Here is an 18,291-nt window from a genome sequence, read left to right as displayed (position 1 = left end):
GCGTCTGAAGACCCCTGCCTAGGCCGCCCTCCCAGCCTCGGCCAGGGTGCCCCCCCGAAAGCAGGGGCGCGGTTCCCACCGCGCCGCTTGGTGGCCTCCTTGCTGTCCCCAAGGGAACTCAATCGCCTTGCTGGGCCCACAGGACCCGTCATGATCACCCGATCATGGCTCGAGCCACACCCGGGGGACTCAGCAAAGCTCAGAAACGGGGGTCTGTCCTGCCCCGGAGAGAAGGCTGTGACTCTCCCCGCCAAGGACGCAGGAACGGAACGGAACGGCACTCAGGCCGGCCTTCTGCACCGTCATCGGGTTTGCATGGGTTTTTCTAGAAACTCCGTCGTGCCCCACTGCCAAGGGCAGCGCCTGCCGCCCGGAAGCCGCCGGCGTCACACCAGCACCGTGCACCGTCACGGGCCCCCCGTCCTGCAGCCACGCAGATCCCACGCAGAGGCTGCCAGCGTGAAATGTCAGCGGGGCGGCCGCTGGGCTTCCCAGGGCCCTCCCTCCACTGAGCGGCTCCTCCGGGAGCCTCCGCCCCTCGCCTGCACGGGCCATGGGGACAAACGGCCACCATGCGTCCACTGCGTCCGTCTCAACTGACCATAGAGTAAGCCGAGCGTGTGAGGCGAGCGAACAGGCTGGCGCGTGCTGCGAGGCGCTCACCTGAGAGGCAGGCGTGGGGAGCAGCCGCGCCACCAGGAAGCACACACGCCGGGGCTGACCTTGCGACGGGCTCAGCGGCGATGCCTCGGCAGGTCACTCTGCAGGCCCGGCGACCGGCTGAGCCTGGAGACACGGTCACCCGCCAGGAGCCGACGAGGGCAGCGCTCTGCAGAAGAGCCCCCGCTGGGACCCATGAAGGACTTGCCCGATGCGGCCCACGCAGGTGGCAGAGCAGAGACAGAACCCTGGCTCCCCTCCTCCCAGCCCCTGCCCCCTCTCTGCCCCTCTGTTCCGGAGTCACTGCACCTCCCCGACAGGCAGCTCCCCCGTGGGGCAGCGCCCCCAGGGACACTGCGGCTGGGCCACCGGACAGGCTTGTGTCCTCCGCAAGGCGGAGCTGGGCATTGTGGGGGGCTCAGTGACAGAAGGATGTGGCCTTGGGCTCCATCGATTTAACTGAGCAAAACAGGCTTTATCCAGATGCCTGGGCAGGAGCTCGCTCTCCCGATGGGCGAGGCTGTTGCTATGGTGACAGAGCCGCGGAGTGAGGATGGAGGCGGCTCCGCCAAGGGCCCCGAGGGGCCGCCCACGCAGGCCCCCAGGGACGCTGGCTGTGCAGGTGCCCTGGCAGCCTCCCTCACATGGGGGCAGTCTCACTGGGGCGCAGCCAACAAGGCGGCTTTCTTTCCAGCAAATTTCCTCCGAAAGATGACCTGGCTGCAACATCAGCCTGGAGAGCACAGGCCAAACCACATCGACTCGATCTGGAGGCTTCCTGGCACCCGCGCCTCTGCGTGAGCCTTTACAGGCCATCGCAGCCGAGCGCCGCGGGTTGGGGCATTGGCAAGAGGAGATCATTCCCTCTCGGTTCTGGACACTGGGAGTCCAAGGTCAAGGTGTCCACAGAGCTGGGCTCTCTGGGGCCTCTCTCCTTGGCCTGCATGTGGCCACCTCCTTGCTGTGTCCTCACACGGTCTTTCCCCTGTGGGTGCGTCCCTGGCGTCACTCTGTGTTCAAACCTCCTCTTCTTAGAAGGACACCAGTCAGATTGGATCAGAGCCTACGTGATGACCTCATTTTACCGTAAGCACCGCCTTAAAGAGCGGCTCTCCGTACGGTCACATTCTGAGGTCCTGGGGTGAGGACTTCAGCCTATAGCTTTTAGGGGTCACAATTCAGCCCACGACAGCCTCCTTCCCTTCTCTGCTGAGAGCCTTGACCATGGCCATGTGCCACGTGCTCAGGAAGAAGAGCCCAGACTGCGGGGGCAGGCGGGGCCATGGGGGAGGGGCCTTCCTGCCCAACTGCTCGCTGCACAGCCCACGGAAGCCCGTGCGCGCGTTCTCCGGGCGGTGAGCCGGTCCACATGTCCCCACCACGGGCCAGGTTACGTGATCCCCAAGTGCTCAGACAGGAAAGCAGGCACTGAGTTCTGAGCCACGGAGGCTGGGCTTGACCGTCGACCCCATCATGGAACAGCCATGGGACGCGGGGACACCTCCTTGGCCTCTCTGTGCCTTGCTCTTCTCGCCTGCAGAATGGTCTGGGAACGCCTGTTTGGCAGGGCTGTCTGTAAGGACTTAACGCGGCGGCCCACGCCAAAGGCCCGAGCACACGGTGAGTCCCTGTAGCAACAGCTAAGTTAGTTAAATCACAGCCAGCGCCCTTCTCGTCCTCTAGGGAAACAGGGACGTCACAGGTTGCAGAGGCGGCAGGGCGCGCCCGTGTGAGGGCCTGTGCCGGGTGGCAGGCCTGGTTCCTGTGAGCCTGGAGGGGAAGCCGGGTGGTGGAGCAGTCGGAACCCACTCCCCGCAGGACGCTCCTCCTGGCCCCGAGGACCCCACCCCGGCCTGCGAGGGGCCGACCGCGGTCACCGGCTGCTGTGGGTCGCAGGCTCGCAGCATCCCACCCCCAGCCCCCGCACCGGGGCACGCCCCACGGAACAGGCCAGAACAAGAGGCTAAGAAAGGCCGAGTGACTGGCAGGGGCACTTGTGGGTGAGTGACAGAAGCAGAGAGACCGATCTGCTTCTGGTTTTTCGGGCGGCAGAGAGGCTGGCAGGTGGAGGGGCCTTGGGCAGTCCCCTCCCTTGTCCCCTGCTTGGGGGACAAGCCGAGCCCTCAAGCTGCCCTGTGCTGACGAGGTTCGGAGCCTCTGCCCCTAACTGCGGCCTCACAGCCGGCCCAGCTTCGGGGCCCGCTCCGGAAACGGGGACTGGACATTTGTCCCAGACCAAGGGCTGATGGAACGCCAGCTTCCCCAGGAGAACCCGCTCAGGAGCAAGAAAAATCAGTGGGACCATCTTTACGATTCTCCGGTGCTGAAAATAAAGTGGAGGCCCGTCCGCCGAGGCCGCCTATGCAGTGTGCTCCCTTCAAGATGCATCCAACTCAAGAAATACCGCCCCACACTGCCTAATGGTCTCAAAATGTCGGTATTCAAGGACATGAGGGTTTTGGTGTTTTTTTTAAAGAAATGTGAAGATGGCATTGGGGTAAAAAAAATAAGAGAAGAGGCGGGAATTTTGAGAACAGAATGAGGGGCTGTTGTTTAAAAGGGGAAACAACGCCAGCTGCCTGCTGGGGCCCAATGAGCACCAGGCCCTATAGGTGACTGATCTCTTGATTCCTTACACGTGTCCCTCCATGAAGGCATTCGGTCCAGGTTGCATTCACGCGCGCTGGTGGTCCGGAAGTTAAGCCACGACCTGAGCCGGGGTTTCCCGGAGCCCAGCACCCGGGCTGCCTCCCTGCAGCGTCTGGGACCGGAGCGCCCGGCAGCCCAGGCTTGCAGGCAGGTGTCTGCGCCCTAAGACCTCCTTGCTCCAGCGTCACCATCTAGCGCCACTCGAAAGTACCCACTACGTGCCGGGCCCTGCGTTACGTGTGGGACACAGGAGGACGCAGCTGGGGTTCCCGATCTCAAGCGTTTCGCCATAACATGGGCGCAGCGGTCACAGTAACAGAAGAAGAAAGCCCAGTGTGAGGGCCTCTGACAGAGTGGACACAGCGCAGGTGACCGAGCGAAGGGGGCACACAGGGGCCAGCCCGGCTACGAGAGGGAGAGGGAGCAGCAGGAGGCAGAGCCCGGGCCCGGGCCCCACCCTGGGACAAAGAAGGGAAGCCGAGGCCTGAGCTGCGGGCGAGCCCGATGCAAGGACCCGGGGAGGTGGGCGGGGCCGGTCACCAAGAGCCGCAGGACGGTGTTGAGGGTGTTGGCCGTTGTCCTGGAGCCGATGGGGACTGATGTGGTCAGCCCAGAGGGTCCGATGAGCCAGTCTCACGGCTCCGTGGGGGGGCGGACGGACTGGCTGGGCAAGGTGGGATTCTGGGAACGGGCCAGGCAGGTCTGGTGTGGCCGAGCCGAGTCTCTAGCGGGGACGGAGAGGAGGACATGGCGCCAGAGCCAGCGGGGGAGAGCGGGAGGGCCTGGCACCTCTTTCCACCCTGAGGGTGAGGGAGAGGGAGGCTGAACCCTCATGTTAAGCCTTGGTGGCAGACTGAGTGAGGCTCTGAGCGCATCCCGCCCAGGAGAGGCCCAGGAAGCCCCAGCGCCTCCCTCCGTGGAGCCGCCGGTTCTGGAATTAGCTGCGGAAAGTTCCTCCGCGTCAGCTTTCCTCCTGTTGAATGGCCAAGACGGGGCCCGCATTTCTCCCTTACTAGAAAAGCTTCCCTTTCTCTTTAAAACCTTTGCTAGAAAGCAGTTCTGCTTAAGAGGAAAGTGTTACTATTTAGACACGAGGAGACGGTAGGTAACGCAGCCAAAAATTCCCAGTGGCCTCGACTGAACAGCAGCATCAGGACAAGGCAAGACCAGAGAGCCAGCATCAAAGGGATGGAACCCTGGGTCCCAAGTCCCCTGGGAGGCACTTGCTCAACGGGCGTCTCAAATTCAGTGCAATGCCGCAGCTCAGCGCCCAGCAGCAGCTCAGCGCCGGCCGCAGCCTCCGGGCCTCCCCCACCCCATGCACTGGTAACGAGACACCTTTTCTCGACACTCAGCCGCTATCGGACCCATCGACGCACCGGCCACCCACAGCCCTGCCAGCTGCCCTGCCAGCGGAGGCTGGACTCCACGGGAAGGGCGCCAGGCCTCCGTGTCCTGTCACTCTGGCGGCCGAGCAGCCTCAGGCCAAGAGGGCGCCCACATGCAGCGTCATTCCCCAACGAACGGGTCTAATCGGGGGAGGTCTGCAAGCCAGCCAGGCCCCGGAGACGCCGCCCCTCCTTCCGTCTGCCCAGTGGGCGCCTGGGCTCCACAGGCAAGGGCTGCTGGGGCCCCTCCCCCGCTCCTGCCACCTTCGGCAGAGCAACACGCACACTCCGCCACCTCTAAGGGCCACGACGCCTTCATACTCGATCGACTACCAATTCATCTCCACCACACTGGAGGCTATACACAGGGAGGGTCTGCAGCCAGGAGAGCCCCCTGCTTCCCACGGCGACCCCGGTCCCCGGCAGCTCCCTTCCTGCCACCGGGCCTCGCCTCCTCACCTGGGGCCTAGGTCCCAGGCCCAACCATTATGTCCACTCCCTTGTCAGCCCCCCGTCTGCTGGTTCACTTGCCAAAGCCACCCCCGGGCCCCCCGCGCCCCCCACCCCAGGCCTGCAGCCCCTGCTGGTTGGGGCCAGGGAACAGGCTCGGCAGCACGCCCGCTGGGCCCGCCCGCTCCCGCGGCCCTGACCCCCGGCCCGCGGGCTGGACGTTGTCCGTGCTGTTGTATTAACGGTTTCTGGCTTGTGCGCCCCAGGGGGGCAGGGGTCTCTTTCTGCTTCCAGCCTCGGGAACAGGGCCCCCGTCACATACACCCGGGTGGCGCCTGTCCGAGGCGCAGCCTGGTGTCACAGCTGGAAATGCAGGCTTGGGGGCTGGAGGTGTGACACTGGCCAGGAGTGAGCCCTGAGCAAGTTAGCTTGGGCTCCCCGTGACTCAGTGTCCTCCTGTGTCAGGAGGGTCATGGCCGTGCCTACGACACAGGCTTGTTGTGAGGATGAAATTACAGGTGTGAATGTTAGACAAGAGCCTCACTGTAATAATAATAATTATTATCATGACGAGTCTTTAGAATAGTGGCAGCTTAGCGACCTGCCTCTCTGTGCCCTGCAGCCCCCGCTGGGCCAAGTCCCCGGGCCCACAATCGTGCGGCACCAGGGGCTGCAGTCACCCCTGCGGCCCTTGGCTTGTCCGAACACGGGGCCACCACGCGGGGCCCCCTTTGACTCCGCTGGCTGGGCTTCCGACACCCCAGTTGTCACTCTCGGCCCTGGGTGGGACCCCAGGGCGGGGCAGAGAGGAGCCTCAGTCGATGGTCTCAGGCGGGTCGGCCACCCCTCCCGTCGGCGGGCTGACGCCAGGACCTTTACCTCCCCCTTCGCCCCTGGTGAGGTCCCGGATAAGGAGGTTCCCAGCCACCGTGCAGGTGGCGAGGGGTCAAAGGTAACCTTCACAGCCACGGCTTTAGAGCGTCCGCCTGTGAACTCCGCATGATCTCACGGCTGGGCTTTGTTCACACACTGTGGGCTCACCAAAGAAGTGGGGCGAAGCAGAAGCTCCCAGGCCAGCTCGCTGCTTACCAGCGAGCCAGCACCCCCACCCAGAAGCCCGCGGGGGATGCGGGCGGGGCCGCAGCGGGGAAGGATACTGAAGCTCCGGTCGGTGATGGCCAGGTGCCAGAGGTTGATGCGCAGGTCGTCCGCCGACATGTACGTCTCGCAGTCGCTGTTGACGGAGATGGAGTTGATGTGGTAGGTGTGGCCATTGGCGAAGACCCTCCGCGGGCTCACCTCCACCATCAGGTCCATGGGCTTCAGCACAGGCACCTGCAGGGCCGGGGTGGGCGGTCAGAGCAGGGCCGTGGGTCGGGGGCTACCCTCTCTGGGTAGCAAGGTGCTACTGGACTTGCTCTCCACCCTCAGGTGTGGTGGAGAAGCTGAACTTGCAGCCCCTCGCCCCATCCTCACCAGCCTGCCAGGAGGAGACGGCCACCTCCACTTGGCTGCTGGGGACACTGAGGCACGGAGCAGGGAGGTGACCGCAGCCAGGACCTGAGCCCCACCCTGGGCTCGCATCTCACCTTCGTGCCCTAAAACTGTCATAGTTTAATAAAAGAACCACAGCTGTGCTTCCCGCTCGCCGGATGCGTCCAAGGCCAACATCTTACCTGCAGGGATGTCACCGTGGACAGGTCCTTCAGCTTCCCTTCTTCATCTTTCAGGTTATAGCCCTCGGGCCTTTTATCTCGCTCGGTAATCTTCCATAACTTGATAGTTTTGTCTTTGAAAACAGAGCAAAGGGAAACAAGACCCAGGATGAACACAGAGAATGGAGTATCCACCCTCGCCCGCTGGATGTGGACGCAGCGGCCAGAACTTACTGGCCGTCACCTTGCTCAGACACCTAGGTTCTTTCTAATTTTCTCCCACGTAGACGGATGCAGCCACCATCTTTGCATACAGGACCCCTGTCTTCCTTCCCCAGCTCCTCACAGTTGATCCTAACGGTGACATTGCTGGGTCAAAGGGCATGACACATGCAAGGGCACTCATCAGTCTCTGCGCTGATTTCCAGAAAGACCGGAGGGCATCATCTCACTTCCCTTTGACCACAACCCAGACCGCAGATGAGGACGCTGAGGCTCAGGGGCACCTCCCCAAGGTCACGGGGCTGGGACAGAGCCCAGGCCTGTCGGCCTGCAGCCCTAGGCAGCTCTGATGATGGGACTGGGGAAATGGGGGGTGAGCAGAAGGCAAAGCCTCTGGCCCCAGGCCCCGTGCTGGCTGAGGCAGGATGGCCCTGGGGCCGCGCCCTCGGAGTGGACCGCGGCGAAGCAGGAGCCCAGCCAGGGGCCGCCTCAGGGGCCTGAGCGGCAAAGAGCCAGCCAGGTTCCCGAACCTGTGCACGGTCACACCGCCTAGGGATGACCCCCCTTTCCCGGGCAGCCTGGGGTTGTGGGGTGCGGAGGAAGAGATAAGTTTGCCTCGGGTGTCCCTGTGAAGGTCAACCCTCCACCTGGAGGAAAGGATCCCCAACGATGTTCACGGTACTGCCATGTACAACCATGGGAACAGCCCCAGGTCCAACAGAGAAAAGCTGGAGACGCTAGAACACACTCACTGCGTGGAATTTACGTGCTGCTCTAATGCTGTGCATTAGGACCGAGAAAAACACTCACCATGTAAGTGAGGCAAGAAACAGCATTTGATGATAAATCGCTACATCACACACCCACAGCTGCATGCATACGCACTCGGGCACACACGTGCCCGGGCACCCGGGTCCGCATGAGCCCAGGTGCCCCGCGCCGCCCCGCGCTGCACCGCCTCACCGTTGGTGGAGAGCAGGGAGTGCGCAGCATTCTGCTGTGGGAGCCACTTGATCTTGTTGATTTTCTCCTCTATCTCCAGGCTCTTGAGATAGTCGAACTCTGGCTCGTGGCTCTGGAAGGTGCTGTAGACGTCGTATTCGCCCTGGCTGTGAGGCGCATTCTTGCTCTGCAAGGAAACCCAGATGGGGCCTGAGCTCCAGGCTGGCGGGGCGGGTGGGCCCGGGCCCGGGGCCGGGGGGGATGAACCCGCGGAGAGCCCGGCAGCCATGGCGCCCCGGTGTCCCACAGGGTCCCTGCATGCACCCCGGGGTCACCGGAAGCCCTCCTTGTTAAATCGCCTTGCTGTGCGCTGTGGCCAAGCCCTAGCTCCGCCTTGGCCCAATAAGCAAGGACAACAGTAACAAAGCTAGCTCATGTTTGCTAAGCACCTACTACGTGCCAGACACCGAACTTAGTGTGTCTCATGCCTCATCTCCTTCTATCCTCGAGGCCCCTCTGTGTTGGGTGCCAGGACTCCCCCCATGTTACAGGTGGAGCAAGTGGAGGCTCAGGGGAGACTGGACCTGCCGAGGCCACGTGTCCACTACGCGTAACTCACTCCGCTGGGGTCTGACCTTTTCCTCACCTCGGAGTGAGGCGTGAATGCATTTTGAAGCAGACTTTGCCCTGGGGCGGAACATCCTGGAACGTCAGACCCGAGACAGAGCCTGTCCCGTGACTTCCCTTGGTGTGCGGGCCCTCTGCCGGTGTGCGCAGCGCCCTCCTGGTGGACCCCCAGAGAGTGAGGTGGGGGTCCTCACTCGGACACCAGGGGCCATGTTCCCAGTGGGCAACTCAGGTCTCCGTGCCGATACGGAACTCCCACCGGGAAGACAACCGCCTGGGAGCAGATCCAAGACTTCCGACCAGGCACAGTGTCAAGTTTTCTCTTAACCTTTTGAAAGCACCGACTGTCCTATTTCTTTGCCTGTCTTGCTTCTAGAAAGTGTTAAAGCTCTTCAATAATTTTGCCTCTCATTCACTATGTCTCCCATGAGCACCGGCTATGACAGAGGTCAGCAGGACCAGAATTTAAAAACATATCTTGAAAGAGAAAGACTCAAAACCAAGACTCTGGCATCACTCATTCAGGTCCTTTCTGCGGTTTGGCAGACAGGAGGCTTGGTGTTGCGATCCCCCGTGGGACACGCTGGCCCTGCTCACGAAATCAACACGCTCCAACCCCGGGGCCGTGTTAGGACAACGCTGCCGCTGTCCGCTGTCCGCTGTCCGGCCTCGCTGAGCTGCCCCAGGGCCCCGAGCTCCAGTCCCTGCCTGGAAGCGAGGATGACCGCAGCGCCACCGGGACCGTCGCAGGGCAGGAGCTGGGCGCAAACACCAGTCAAGTCAGACCTCGGGGGCATCGCTCTGGAGATGACGCTTAGGACTGAATGTGACCACCCCCTTTCCCCTTCCCCTCCCCGTCTCCGCCTCCTCGTCCCGCCTACGGGCCCAGCGTTGTGTTTGATGCCCCGGCCGCCCCTTCTCAGTCTTGGTTTCAATCCCTGGTGTTTGCTCCCCAGCTGGGGTGACTTCTCCAAAGGTCCTCGTCTGTGACTTGGGGGCCCCACCCCCCCTTTTGAGATGGATAATGATAGTAAATGAGAAAAGTGCGTAGAGAATGCAGCAAGGTGTCTGCACGTAGTAGGTGCTCAACAAATGGGGAGCCTTTTAATCTGGGGGTTCTTTCAGTGGCTCAGAAACGGTGCCCCGGGTGGGGTGTTCCAGGCTGCCCCTGTCTTACCCGAGTTCTGCTGGACCATGACGGTCGCTGGGGCAAGGACCCAGGGCTGAGGAAACCCGCAGCCCAGCCCGGGGGCCGGACCGACGGTCGCAGAAAGGCCCTCGCGCCCTCCCTGCTGTGGCCGTGGCCGGGCCGGGACAGCGCCGGGAGGTTTAATCGGAGGCTTGTCCCGGAGCAGCAGCTGGAATCAGCTAACACCTGCTGAGCGGGCCCCGTGGGCTTCCCACCCCAGACCTGCCGGGTGCCCGCGCCGCACCCCAATGCACCCTTGCCGCCCAGCCCGGGGATCCTGCCAGGAAGGCAGGCGAGGCTCCCCAGGGACCCGCCCCCGGGGAATGCAGGGCGGCGCCCCGCAGGGTGAAGCCCCCCGCCCCACCAGGCCCCGCCGCACCTCCGGTTCCCGCTGGAAGATGACGACCCGGCCACCCTTGTCGCCTGTGGCCAGCAGCTCTCCCGTGTGGTTGAACTCGACAGTAGAGATGATATCGGCTGGCGGAGGGGAGACGGAAGGCACCATTCAGTAGCGCCCCGGGACCCTGCAGCTCAACCCCCCAGAGGCCCCGCGCCCCTAAGCCAGGCCACCACCAGGCAGCAGGAGCCCGCAGGGTGGGGAGCCCTGAGCAGGGACAACTGCCCTGGAGCTTCACTCTCCCTCCTCCCGGAAGCAGCTGAAGGGTTTCCTCCCCTGCCAACCAGGTGGGAGACTGGGGTGCAGCCCTGACAGCAGCCTAGCTCCGGGGGTGCTGAGACCAGCCCTGCCCCTTCCTCCTCCCCTTCTCTGCCCACACTGCGCTCCCCACAGACGGGCCCCCCCCGCCCCGGCGATCTCCACGTCCCTGGTGGGGACTCTGCAGGCACAAGAATCTCTAGTCTGACTGTAACACCGGAACTACTCTCAAACAAACCGTGGATCTGGCTCGCCTCCCTGAGGACCCAGGCGGGGCACTCGGCGGGCCCAGCCCCCCACTTCCTTCTTATAGCCGCCAGGGTGGCAGTGGATATCTCTGCTCAAAACCCTCCTTGGTCCCCAAACCGAATCCTGATCCCTCCCCACACCCTCCTCGGGCAGCCCCCATTCTCGGGCACTGCCTGCTGCGGCCCCTCCGCCTCCCTCCCTGCTTCTGCCTCTCACCATCCTGGCTCGGTCTTTGCAATGCGCCCATTCCAGCGCCCCCTCTGCCTCTCCTGGGGCAGGTGACTGCGCGGGGCCCCTACTGCGTCCTCGCTTCCTTCCTGCCCAGCCACGGGGAGCCTCGGTGGCGAGGAGGTGGGAGGGAGCCCGCACAAAAGCCGCCAGTGGCCCATGTCGTCTCAGAGTAAAGCGAAGGTCTCCGAGCGTCTAAGGCCGCCGACGGCCCACGGTCCCCAGAGGCAGGCTGCGTCAGGAGCCCAGATCCTGCGCCCTCTCCTGCACCCGCACGTGGGACCCAGTGTGGCCGCCCACCCTAGCCCGGGGGCCCGCCCCCAGCCTGACTCCGCGGGCCCTGGGATTTCCTTGGGCCTGCGGGACTCCAGGAGACAGGCCGCGGCCGGAGCCTCTGCCGCTACCAGGGAAGGACCTGCCCAGGGCAGCCCATGGGGCCGGGGCAGGAGGAGGCCAGAGGACTTACTTGTCTGTGACAGAGCCCACCCCTCGGCCAGGCCAGCCCCAGGCAGGGGCCCAGGGGCCCAAACAGGCCTGCACCAGCAGAATCAGCAGACGCGTGGTCACAGGCATTCGTGCTGAGTGCCACAGTGTTCGTGAGTTTCTAACTCAGCTCCAGGGAACTGACGCCCTCCCTCCAGCCCCTCCTGCCTCCACCCCCCCACCCCCCGACCCCAGCCGGTCCCTCTGACTCTGGGCTCCGTGCTTCTCTCAGAAGTGCCGCCACCTCCTATCCCCGTAGCTGTTCTCTCTGCCTCAAGTGCTTTTCCCACTTTTACTCAGTAAATGCATCTTTCTTTGCCAACCAGTGCCCGCCAGAGGCAGCGCCTGCCCTCCACCGGCCTTCTGAGCCACAGGTAAACGCCAGCTCTGCCGGCAAAGAAAAGAGGAGCTAAAAGGTGTGTCGGGAGCAGACGACAGGCTGGACGTGTTCATCTATCAAGAGAAAAGCACGTTTCGTGAAACTTAAAAAGACAAGGCCGGGAAGGCAGCTCTTCAGGAAGCGCTCGCTGAGCGGGCAATGGCCGGCACGGCCCCCGCCCCGGCGCAGGGGCCCCGGACGCTGCGAGCCAGAGCACAGCCCGGCAGTGCTGGGGTTCTGGGAAGGGGCTCTCCTTCTTCCTATTTCCTCTCAGGACCCCTGAAGGCGGCCAGAGCAGGGTGTAAAACTGTATAGAAAATGTTTTTAATCATATAGACCAGTGATCACAGCCACGTTAAATAGCAAACAAACCGGGCAGAGAGAAAAAAGCTGGGAGAGAATGTTCCACCATGTTAGGGAAGGTTGCTGTAAGGAGATTGACGTAAACGATTTTTTTCTTTCTACTTTTCTATGTTTTCTAGGCTTTTCTGTAATGAACGTATATTTTAATAGCTCTACTAAGGTATAATGGATATGCAAAAATGCACATATTTAACATAATATGGTTTGAAGAGATTGCACATATGCATAATTTATATTATTTTTATGATGGGTAATAACAATGCTATTAAATTAAAATGGCAGTGTAACCCCTGGTACCCAGAGCCAGCGTGAGCCCAGAGTGCGGGCGGTTGCCACAGTAACAGACCCTAAGTCTGCAGCCATTCACAACTGTTGTCTGCCCCATGTCCCCGCCTCCTCCGACGCACCCAGCCCTGAAGGAGGCGTTGGCCATGGTTTCTGTCCGCAGCTGCGGAGATGGACGCCCCCCACCCGCCCCCACGACATCCCCCCACCTCCTCAGGGACCAGTCGCCGCCCTGGGTTCGGTCTGGGCCCCACTGCCTTGGCAGCGTGGCCGTGGGTCGGTCACACCCCTTCTCCGAGGCTCAGCTTTGTCATCTGCAGCACAGGTAGCCTTGCGTCTGCCCGGGATTGGAAGCCCCCGTGAGTCAGTGGAGGCCAGGGGTCCGGGAGGAAGAACCTTGACTTGAAGGAATCACCAACCTTACCCGACGGAAACCTAAGTTCCTTCTCATCTCCCCTCTCGGCCTCTGCGGAACTTGCGGCAGCAGCTCAGAGGCGTGTGCAACGACTCCGCGACCCCACCTCCCCATGCAGCTTTGGGATCCTAACCGCCAGCCCCCCACCCCCAGTCCATCCTGCAAAACACGGGGCCACGACTGGACCGCAGGCCAGGGCGCGGCTTCCTCAGGCCTGGGCTGCGGGATGGTGACAGCCAGTGTCCTCCAGGGAGAAGTCCCACGAAACCCCGTGCTGTCCTTGCCTGGTGAGGCCCCTCTGCTCTGCTGCAGCTCTGGCGGGCCCCCCGAATGGCGAGGCAGAGCTGGCGAGGCAGGCTGGACCCCGGATGGGGGCACCCGCCAAGCGCCCAGGACCAGGCACGGGGGCCCCACCAGTGAGGACGCCTGGGGAGGGAGTCAGAGGCCTCCCTGTGGGCTCAGGAAGAAGTCGGTAGGGCTGTCCCAAGCGGCCAGGCCCATGGCAGGCCCGCAGCAGGAGCCACAGCCAGAGAAGGAAAGTCAAAGATGGCGCTGTGGGTTGAATTGTGCCCCCCAAATTATAGGTCGGAGTCCCAACCCCTGCTACCCACGACTCGGACCTATCTGGAAATAGGACCTTGGCAGGTGACTGAGCTAGGATGCGGTCATACTGGACAACAGTGGGCCCTACACCAATGACAGGTGTCCTGAGAAGAAGGCCATGTGAAGACACAGGGACACAAACACACGGGCAGACGGTCATGTGACAACAAAGGCAAAGACTGGCGTGATGTGCCCACTGTCATCGAGAGCAGGTCCGGCTGCCCGCTGCTCCGAAAGCCAACACTCGAGAGGCAGGTACTGATGGAAAGGAAAGTGGTTTATTTTCAGGTGCTGGCCACTTGGAAGATGGGGGCTCACGTCTCAAAGCCCCTCTCTCAGGAGGGTGGGGGCTCACGTCTCAAAGCCCCTCTCCCCCTCTCCGTGCAGGCAGAGGTGTTTATGAGGAGGGAGGAGGGAACAGAACGAAGAGACCAAGGGAGGGGTTGAAAAGCTCCCCACGGCCAGACGAGCACCATCCATTCCGATGAGGCGAGTGACTGTCCGGTGTGCGTCATCCGGGCTCAGTCCCCTGGCTTCGCGTCATCCCGGCTCCATGGACGAAGGTCAGTGAATCTCCCGGAGCCGAGATGCTCGAAGGTCAGAGCTGACGTCCCTCTGCAGTTTGTTCTAGGACTCGCACACACACGCACTCTTTGCCTACAGGCCACATAGCAGTCAGAGTCCGCACGCACCGCAGTGCGGGAAGAGCAGTGGGCGGGTCACAATCCCCCGTCCCCCAAACCGTCACACCAGCAGCCGAGGAGCGCGGGGCGCGCTGGCCACCCCAGGAGCAGGAAGAGGCCAGGGACAGAGTCGGCCATGGACGCCTTGATGTCAGACTGCAGCCTCCAGAGCTGTGGGCAAACAGCTCCGCTGCCGTCAGTGAGTGTGTGGGCCTCCGTCAGGGACGCCCTGGCCCCCAGGCCCCCAGATGGAGCTGTGCTGACGCCGGGCCGGCCACGCCCCGGCCTGTGGCTCCAGCCCGTGGGGACCGATGCCCACGGCGCCTGTCATCAAGAGGAGGGTATTCCAGCCCCAGTCCTGCTACCAGCTCTGTGACCTCGCCCACATCACTCACCCTCTCTGAGCCCTGAGTGTCGCACTGGTGAAATGGGGACCGTCGCCCCTGCCTGGCCACAGTTCTCCTAGGGTTGGTGGGTTGGTTGGTTTTTTTTTCAAAGACTTATTTATTGAGAGGGGAAGGGAGGGAGGAAGAGAGGGAGAGAAACATCCATGTGTGGTTGCCCCTCGAGCGCCCCCTACTGGGGACCTGGCCCGCTACCCAGGCCTGTGCCCTGACTGGGAATTGAACCACTGACCCTTTGGTTCGCAGGCTGGCGCTCAGTCCACGGAGCCACACCCGCCAGGGCAGCTCTCCTAGGGTTTATGTGACATTCAAATGGCCTGTGGACTGGCAGGTTCCCAGGAAGCTGGGACACAGGCCTGCACACAGGAGGGCAGACGAAAACACTTGTCAGGGGGGACACTGCCCTGCCGGTCCGTCTCGCCTGTCACCGTATGTGCTGTTGGCTCCATTCACGAGGTCCGACATCGGGGCCCACGGCTGAGGGGGCCCTCGGAGGGCCCGGCCCGGCCCTCTCGGGGGGAGCGCCGTCTGTAACGGCTGCTGTCGAGGAGGGGGTTGGGCCGCACTGAATGAAAGCCGGGGACAGGCAGGAGGCGTGGTGTCCGGGGGCAGCCTGGGTGAGCGAGCGCGGTGAAGCGGCCCGTCCCTGGCTCCCCTGAGAGGAGCGGCTGCCAGGGCGTGGGTAGCAGCCAAGGGAGCAGCCCCCAGGGGGCTCCGCGTCCAGGAGAAGCCTGTCAAGGTGCAGAGCTGGCCGGGGGAGGGACGTCCTCAGGGCGGGGAGGCCGGGGGAGGGGTGGGACCCCAGGGGCCTCCTGGAGACAGGAGCGGGGTCTGGAGAAGCAGGGGCGGGCGGCCCAGTGGGTGGCTGCCTGTGTCCACGCCCCGCACACGGTGAGTGCAGCCCCTCCCCTCCAGAGGCGGCGCCGACTGCCCGCCCTTGGCCCTGCCCTGGCCTGGGACGCGCTTTAGCCCACAGGCCGTGGAGGAAGCGAGAGGCCCTGGCTCCACTGTGGAAACCGCCCCCCCGCCCCCGCCCCCCGCTGGCTGGCCCACTCGGCGATGGGAGGCCACGTGGACCAGAGAGGGGCCACCGCAGCTGACGTATCCCAGGCCAGCCTGCAGCCAGCCCACCGCCCACATGGGACAGAGCCCGGCAAGGCCAGCTGAGGCACATTCCCGACCTGCAGACACAGGAGCTGAAGTGAAGGCGTGCCGTCTGAGCCCCGAGCCCGGGGTGGCTTGCTACGCAGCGGCAGCTGGCTGGGACAGGAGGGCCGCCGGGCACGGCCCGTCACCGCACCCTTAAGGCAAAGCGTGGCCATCCCACCCGGCTCTGCTGTGCGGGTTATCACCCTGCTGTAGAGGCAGAGAAGGCGTTTAAGAGAAAGACTTTCCTGACCAGAGAAAGCCCTCCAGCTGCAGCCCAGCTTCGCAGCCGGGCACATACACCCTCCCCCAACACACACAGGTGCCTCGTCTACGCGGTGCAGACTACAGCATGCCCTTCACGGGCCACCCGCACAGTTCTGATCGCTCCTCGGAACTGTGAGCAGCTCCAGGGCCGCTCCCCCGGGGAAGCCGCCAAGCCCTCCGCGCCAACATCTGGTTCCTTTGTTTGTATCAGTGTCCCATGTCAGGCCCGTGGCGGCCCTTAGGGATGTAGACAGCGAGAGACAGCAAGGGGACAGAGGCCCTGACACCAGTGACTCCGGCTCAAGGCCCAGCATCACGGGTCCCAGGCTGTGTGGCTGGAGCAAGTCCCGTCTCCCCGAGACGCAGTTTCCTGCCTGTAAAATAGAGACAGTCCCTCCGGGCTCACACAGGCCGCGGTGAGGACAGGGTTAACGTTCAGGACAGGATGCTAAATATCCCAGCTTTAGCAGAGGCGTCCCAAGGCAGGGTCTGGGTAGCAGAGGGCGTCCTGACCACCAGGACTGCGTGCAGCCCGGGGGACCTGCTCCGGGCGGGACTTCGGGACGCCTTGGACCCGACCAGCGATAGTGACAGCCGGCTCCCTGGGCACACCGCTATACCGTGTGCGCCTCCGCGGTTTTTGGTGCGCTCGCTGTGTTATGCAACCGCCCCCACTATCTCATTCCACATGTTCCCGTCACCCCCAAAGAGGAGCCCGCACCTCAGCAGGCGCCCCGTGCCCCTCCTGGCCACTGCGGATTTGCCTCTTCCGGCCTTTCCACAGAAGCAGGACTGCACAGCCCGCGGCCTCACACGTCCGGCTCCTTTCATTCCGCGCCATGGGTCCAAGGTTCGCGCAGGCTGCAGCCGAGGTCAGCGGGTCAGCCCTTCTGACGGCTGGATGACATTCCACGGGGGTTGTGACGGCTTCGAGGACAGGCCCCACTCCCTTCGAGCAGGAGCCCCGTCCCCGGAAGAGGGCCCGAGGGCACGGGGAGCCCAGGAGGGGCCCTGCGCCCCTGGCCATGGGTGAGCCACCTCTGCCAGCTGCGGGGGGGGGACAGCGGGAGCCAGAGCGCGGGGAACCGCGCCACCCCTCACGGGCGCAAGGAGGCCCGGGCTGTGGCGACTGGCTCCTCCCAGCCGGGCCAGGCAGCCCCTGCTGAGCTGCGGGGGCCTGGAGGGCGCAGAGGCAGATGGGCTTGGGGACAGGGGACTGAGCAGCTGAGGATTTGCCTGTGGTCAGCAGGCCCCGGTCAGGCTGCTGGCGTGGAGGCCGGATTGCGCCCCCAGCGGGGGTGAGGGCCAGCTCGGGCTCGGCACAGCCTCCACGTGCCGCCCCTCCATCGGACCCCTGTGGGCCCTCCAGGTGCTCAGGTGGCCCGAGGCCAGCAGCTACAGGGTCGAGGTGAAGGGGACCGAGGGAAGGCCAGTCTGCTCGCTGGTTTCTTGCAGCACAACCTCCTGGAAGCTCTGCAACTCAGTCGCCTGTGCTTCTCTCCTACCCGGATTCTCTCTGGGTCAGAATCGCTGGCACCTGGGATCGGCATTGGGCCAAGGCTCCCGAGAAGCGCTGGGGTTTGAGAGCCACCGGTCAGGCGCTGCCTGGGCTGGGACGGGGGACCCCACTCTGCCGGCCGCCTGGTTCCCAGCAAGGTACAGATGTCCCTGAGCCTCTCCCTGGTCTCTGGAGTGGGGAGGACACTGTCGTTTCAGGGCTGTGAGGGTTTAATGGGGCAACAAAGATCAAAGTGCCTGGCAGTGGGAACAGCTCAGAAACTGTCACTGCCCTTAGTCCTACATTACTGTCACGATGCACGCAAACCACATCGCAGCCCCATGTGGATATTGGGAGAAGGGGAAAGGCAAGAATGAATAAATGAGGCGAGGACAGGGAGAGGCTGTGAGATGTGGTGACTTTGCCTTCGGGCTCCCTCTCCTGGCTGTTCCGTCACCCCGAGCCCCAGTTTCCCCGTGTGTGTAACGGTGACCATAGGAGCGGCCGGCGCCGGGCGGCCCTGCACACCGGAAGGTGCTGTCCCGCCTGGACAAGGTGCCGCCACGGCGGGAGGGGACGGCCTGGGGCAATCCAGATGGAGGACTGTGTCTGCCAGGGCAGCTGGCCTGGGCCGGCTCCTGTGCCCCCCATCCTGGCTCCCAGAGGCCCGGTCCCTTGCTCCGGCTGCGGCCAGCTCCTCGGACCCCGCAGGCGGGCCGTGCGGCCAAATGGCCTGAGGACAAGCCCCCTGTCGGGCCTGATCACGTCAGCCTGCCGGTCAGACCCCCTGCCAGGCCTGCGTCTGTTCTCGGGGTCGGGGAGGCGGGACTCGGGCTTGGGGCTGCGGGCCG

General features: G+C 63.6%; 1 protein-coding gene across 2 annotated transcripts in view; it reads right to left on the bottom strand.

Moving 5' to 3' along the window:
* The window catches only part of PPP2R2C (protein phosphatase 2 regulatory subunit Bgamma), an 86,704-nt gene that overhangs the window by 24,090 nt on the left and 44,323 nt on the right, over positions 1–18,291 (bottom strand). For both annotated transcript variants that reach the window (XM_054582225.1, XM_054582224.1), the window contains exons 2-5: positions 10,162–10,259; positions 7,988–8,153; positions 6,824–6,936; positions 6,305–6,482 (exon numbers count right to left, since the gene is read on the bottom strand). In XM_054582225.1, the coding sequence (XP_054438200.1) occupies positions 6,305–6,482; positions 6,824–6,936; positions 7,988–8,153; positions 10,162–10,259 (555 nt within the window). The remainder of the gene's footprint in view (positions 1–6,304; positions 6,483–6,823; positions 6,937–7,987; positions 8,154–10,161; positions 10,260–18,291) is intronic.

The sequence above is a fragment of the Pteronotus mesoamericanus genome, unplaced genomic scaffold, assembly GCF_021234165.1.
Source record: "Pteronotus mesoamericanus isolate MK-2021 breed Mesoamerican mustached bat unplaced genomic scaffold, CSHL_Meso_final contig_68, whole genome shotgun sequence".
Classification (NCBI taxonomy): domain Eukaryota; kingdom Metazoa; phylum Chordata; class Mammalia; order Chiroptera; family Mormoopidae; genus Pteronotus; species Pteronotus mesoamericanus.
This window is presented reverse-complemented; position numbering and strand designations above follow the sequence as displayed.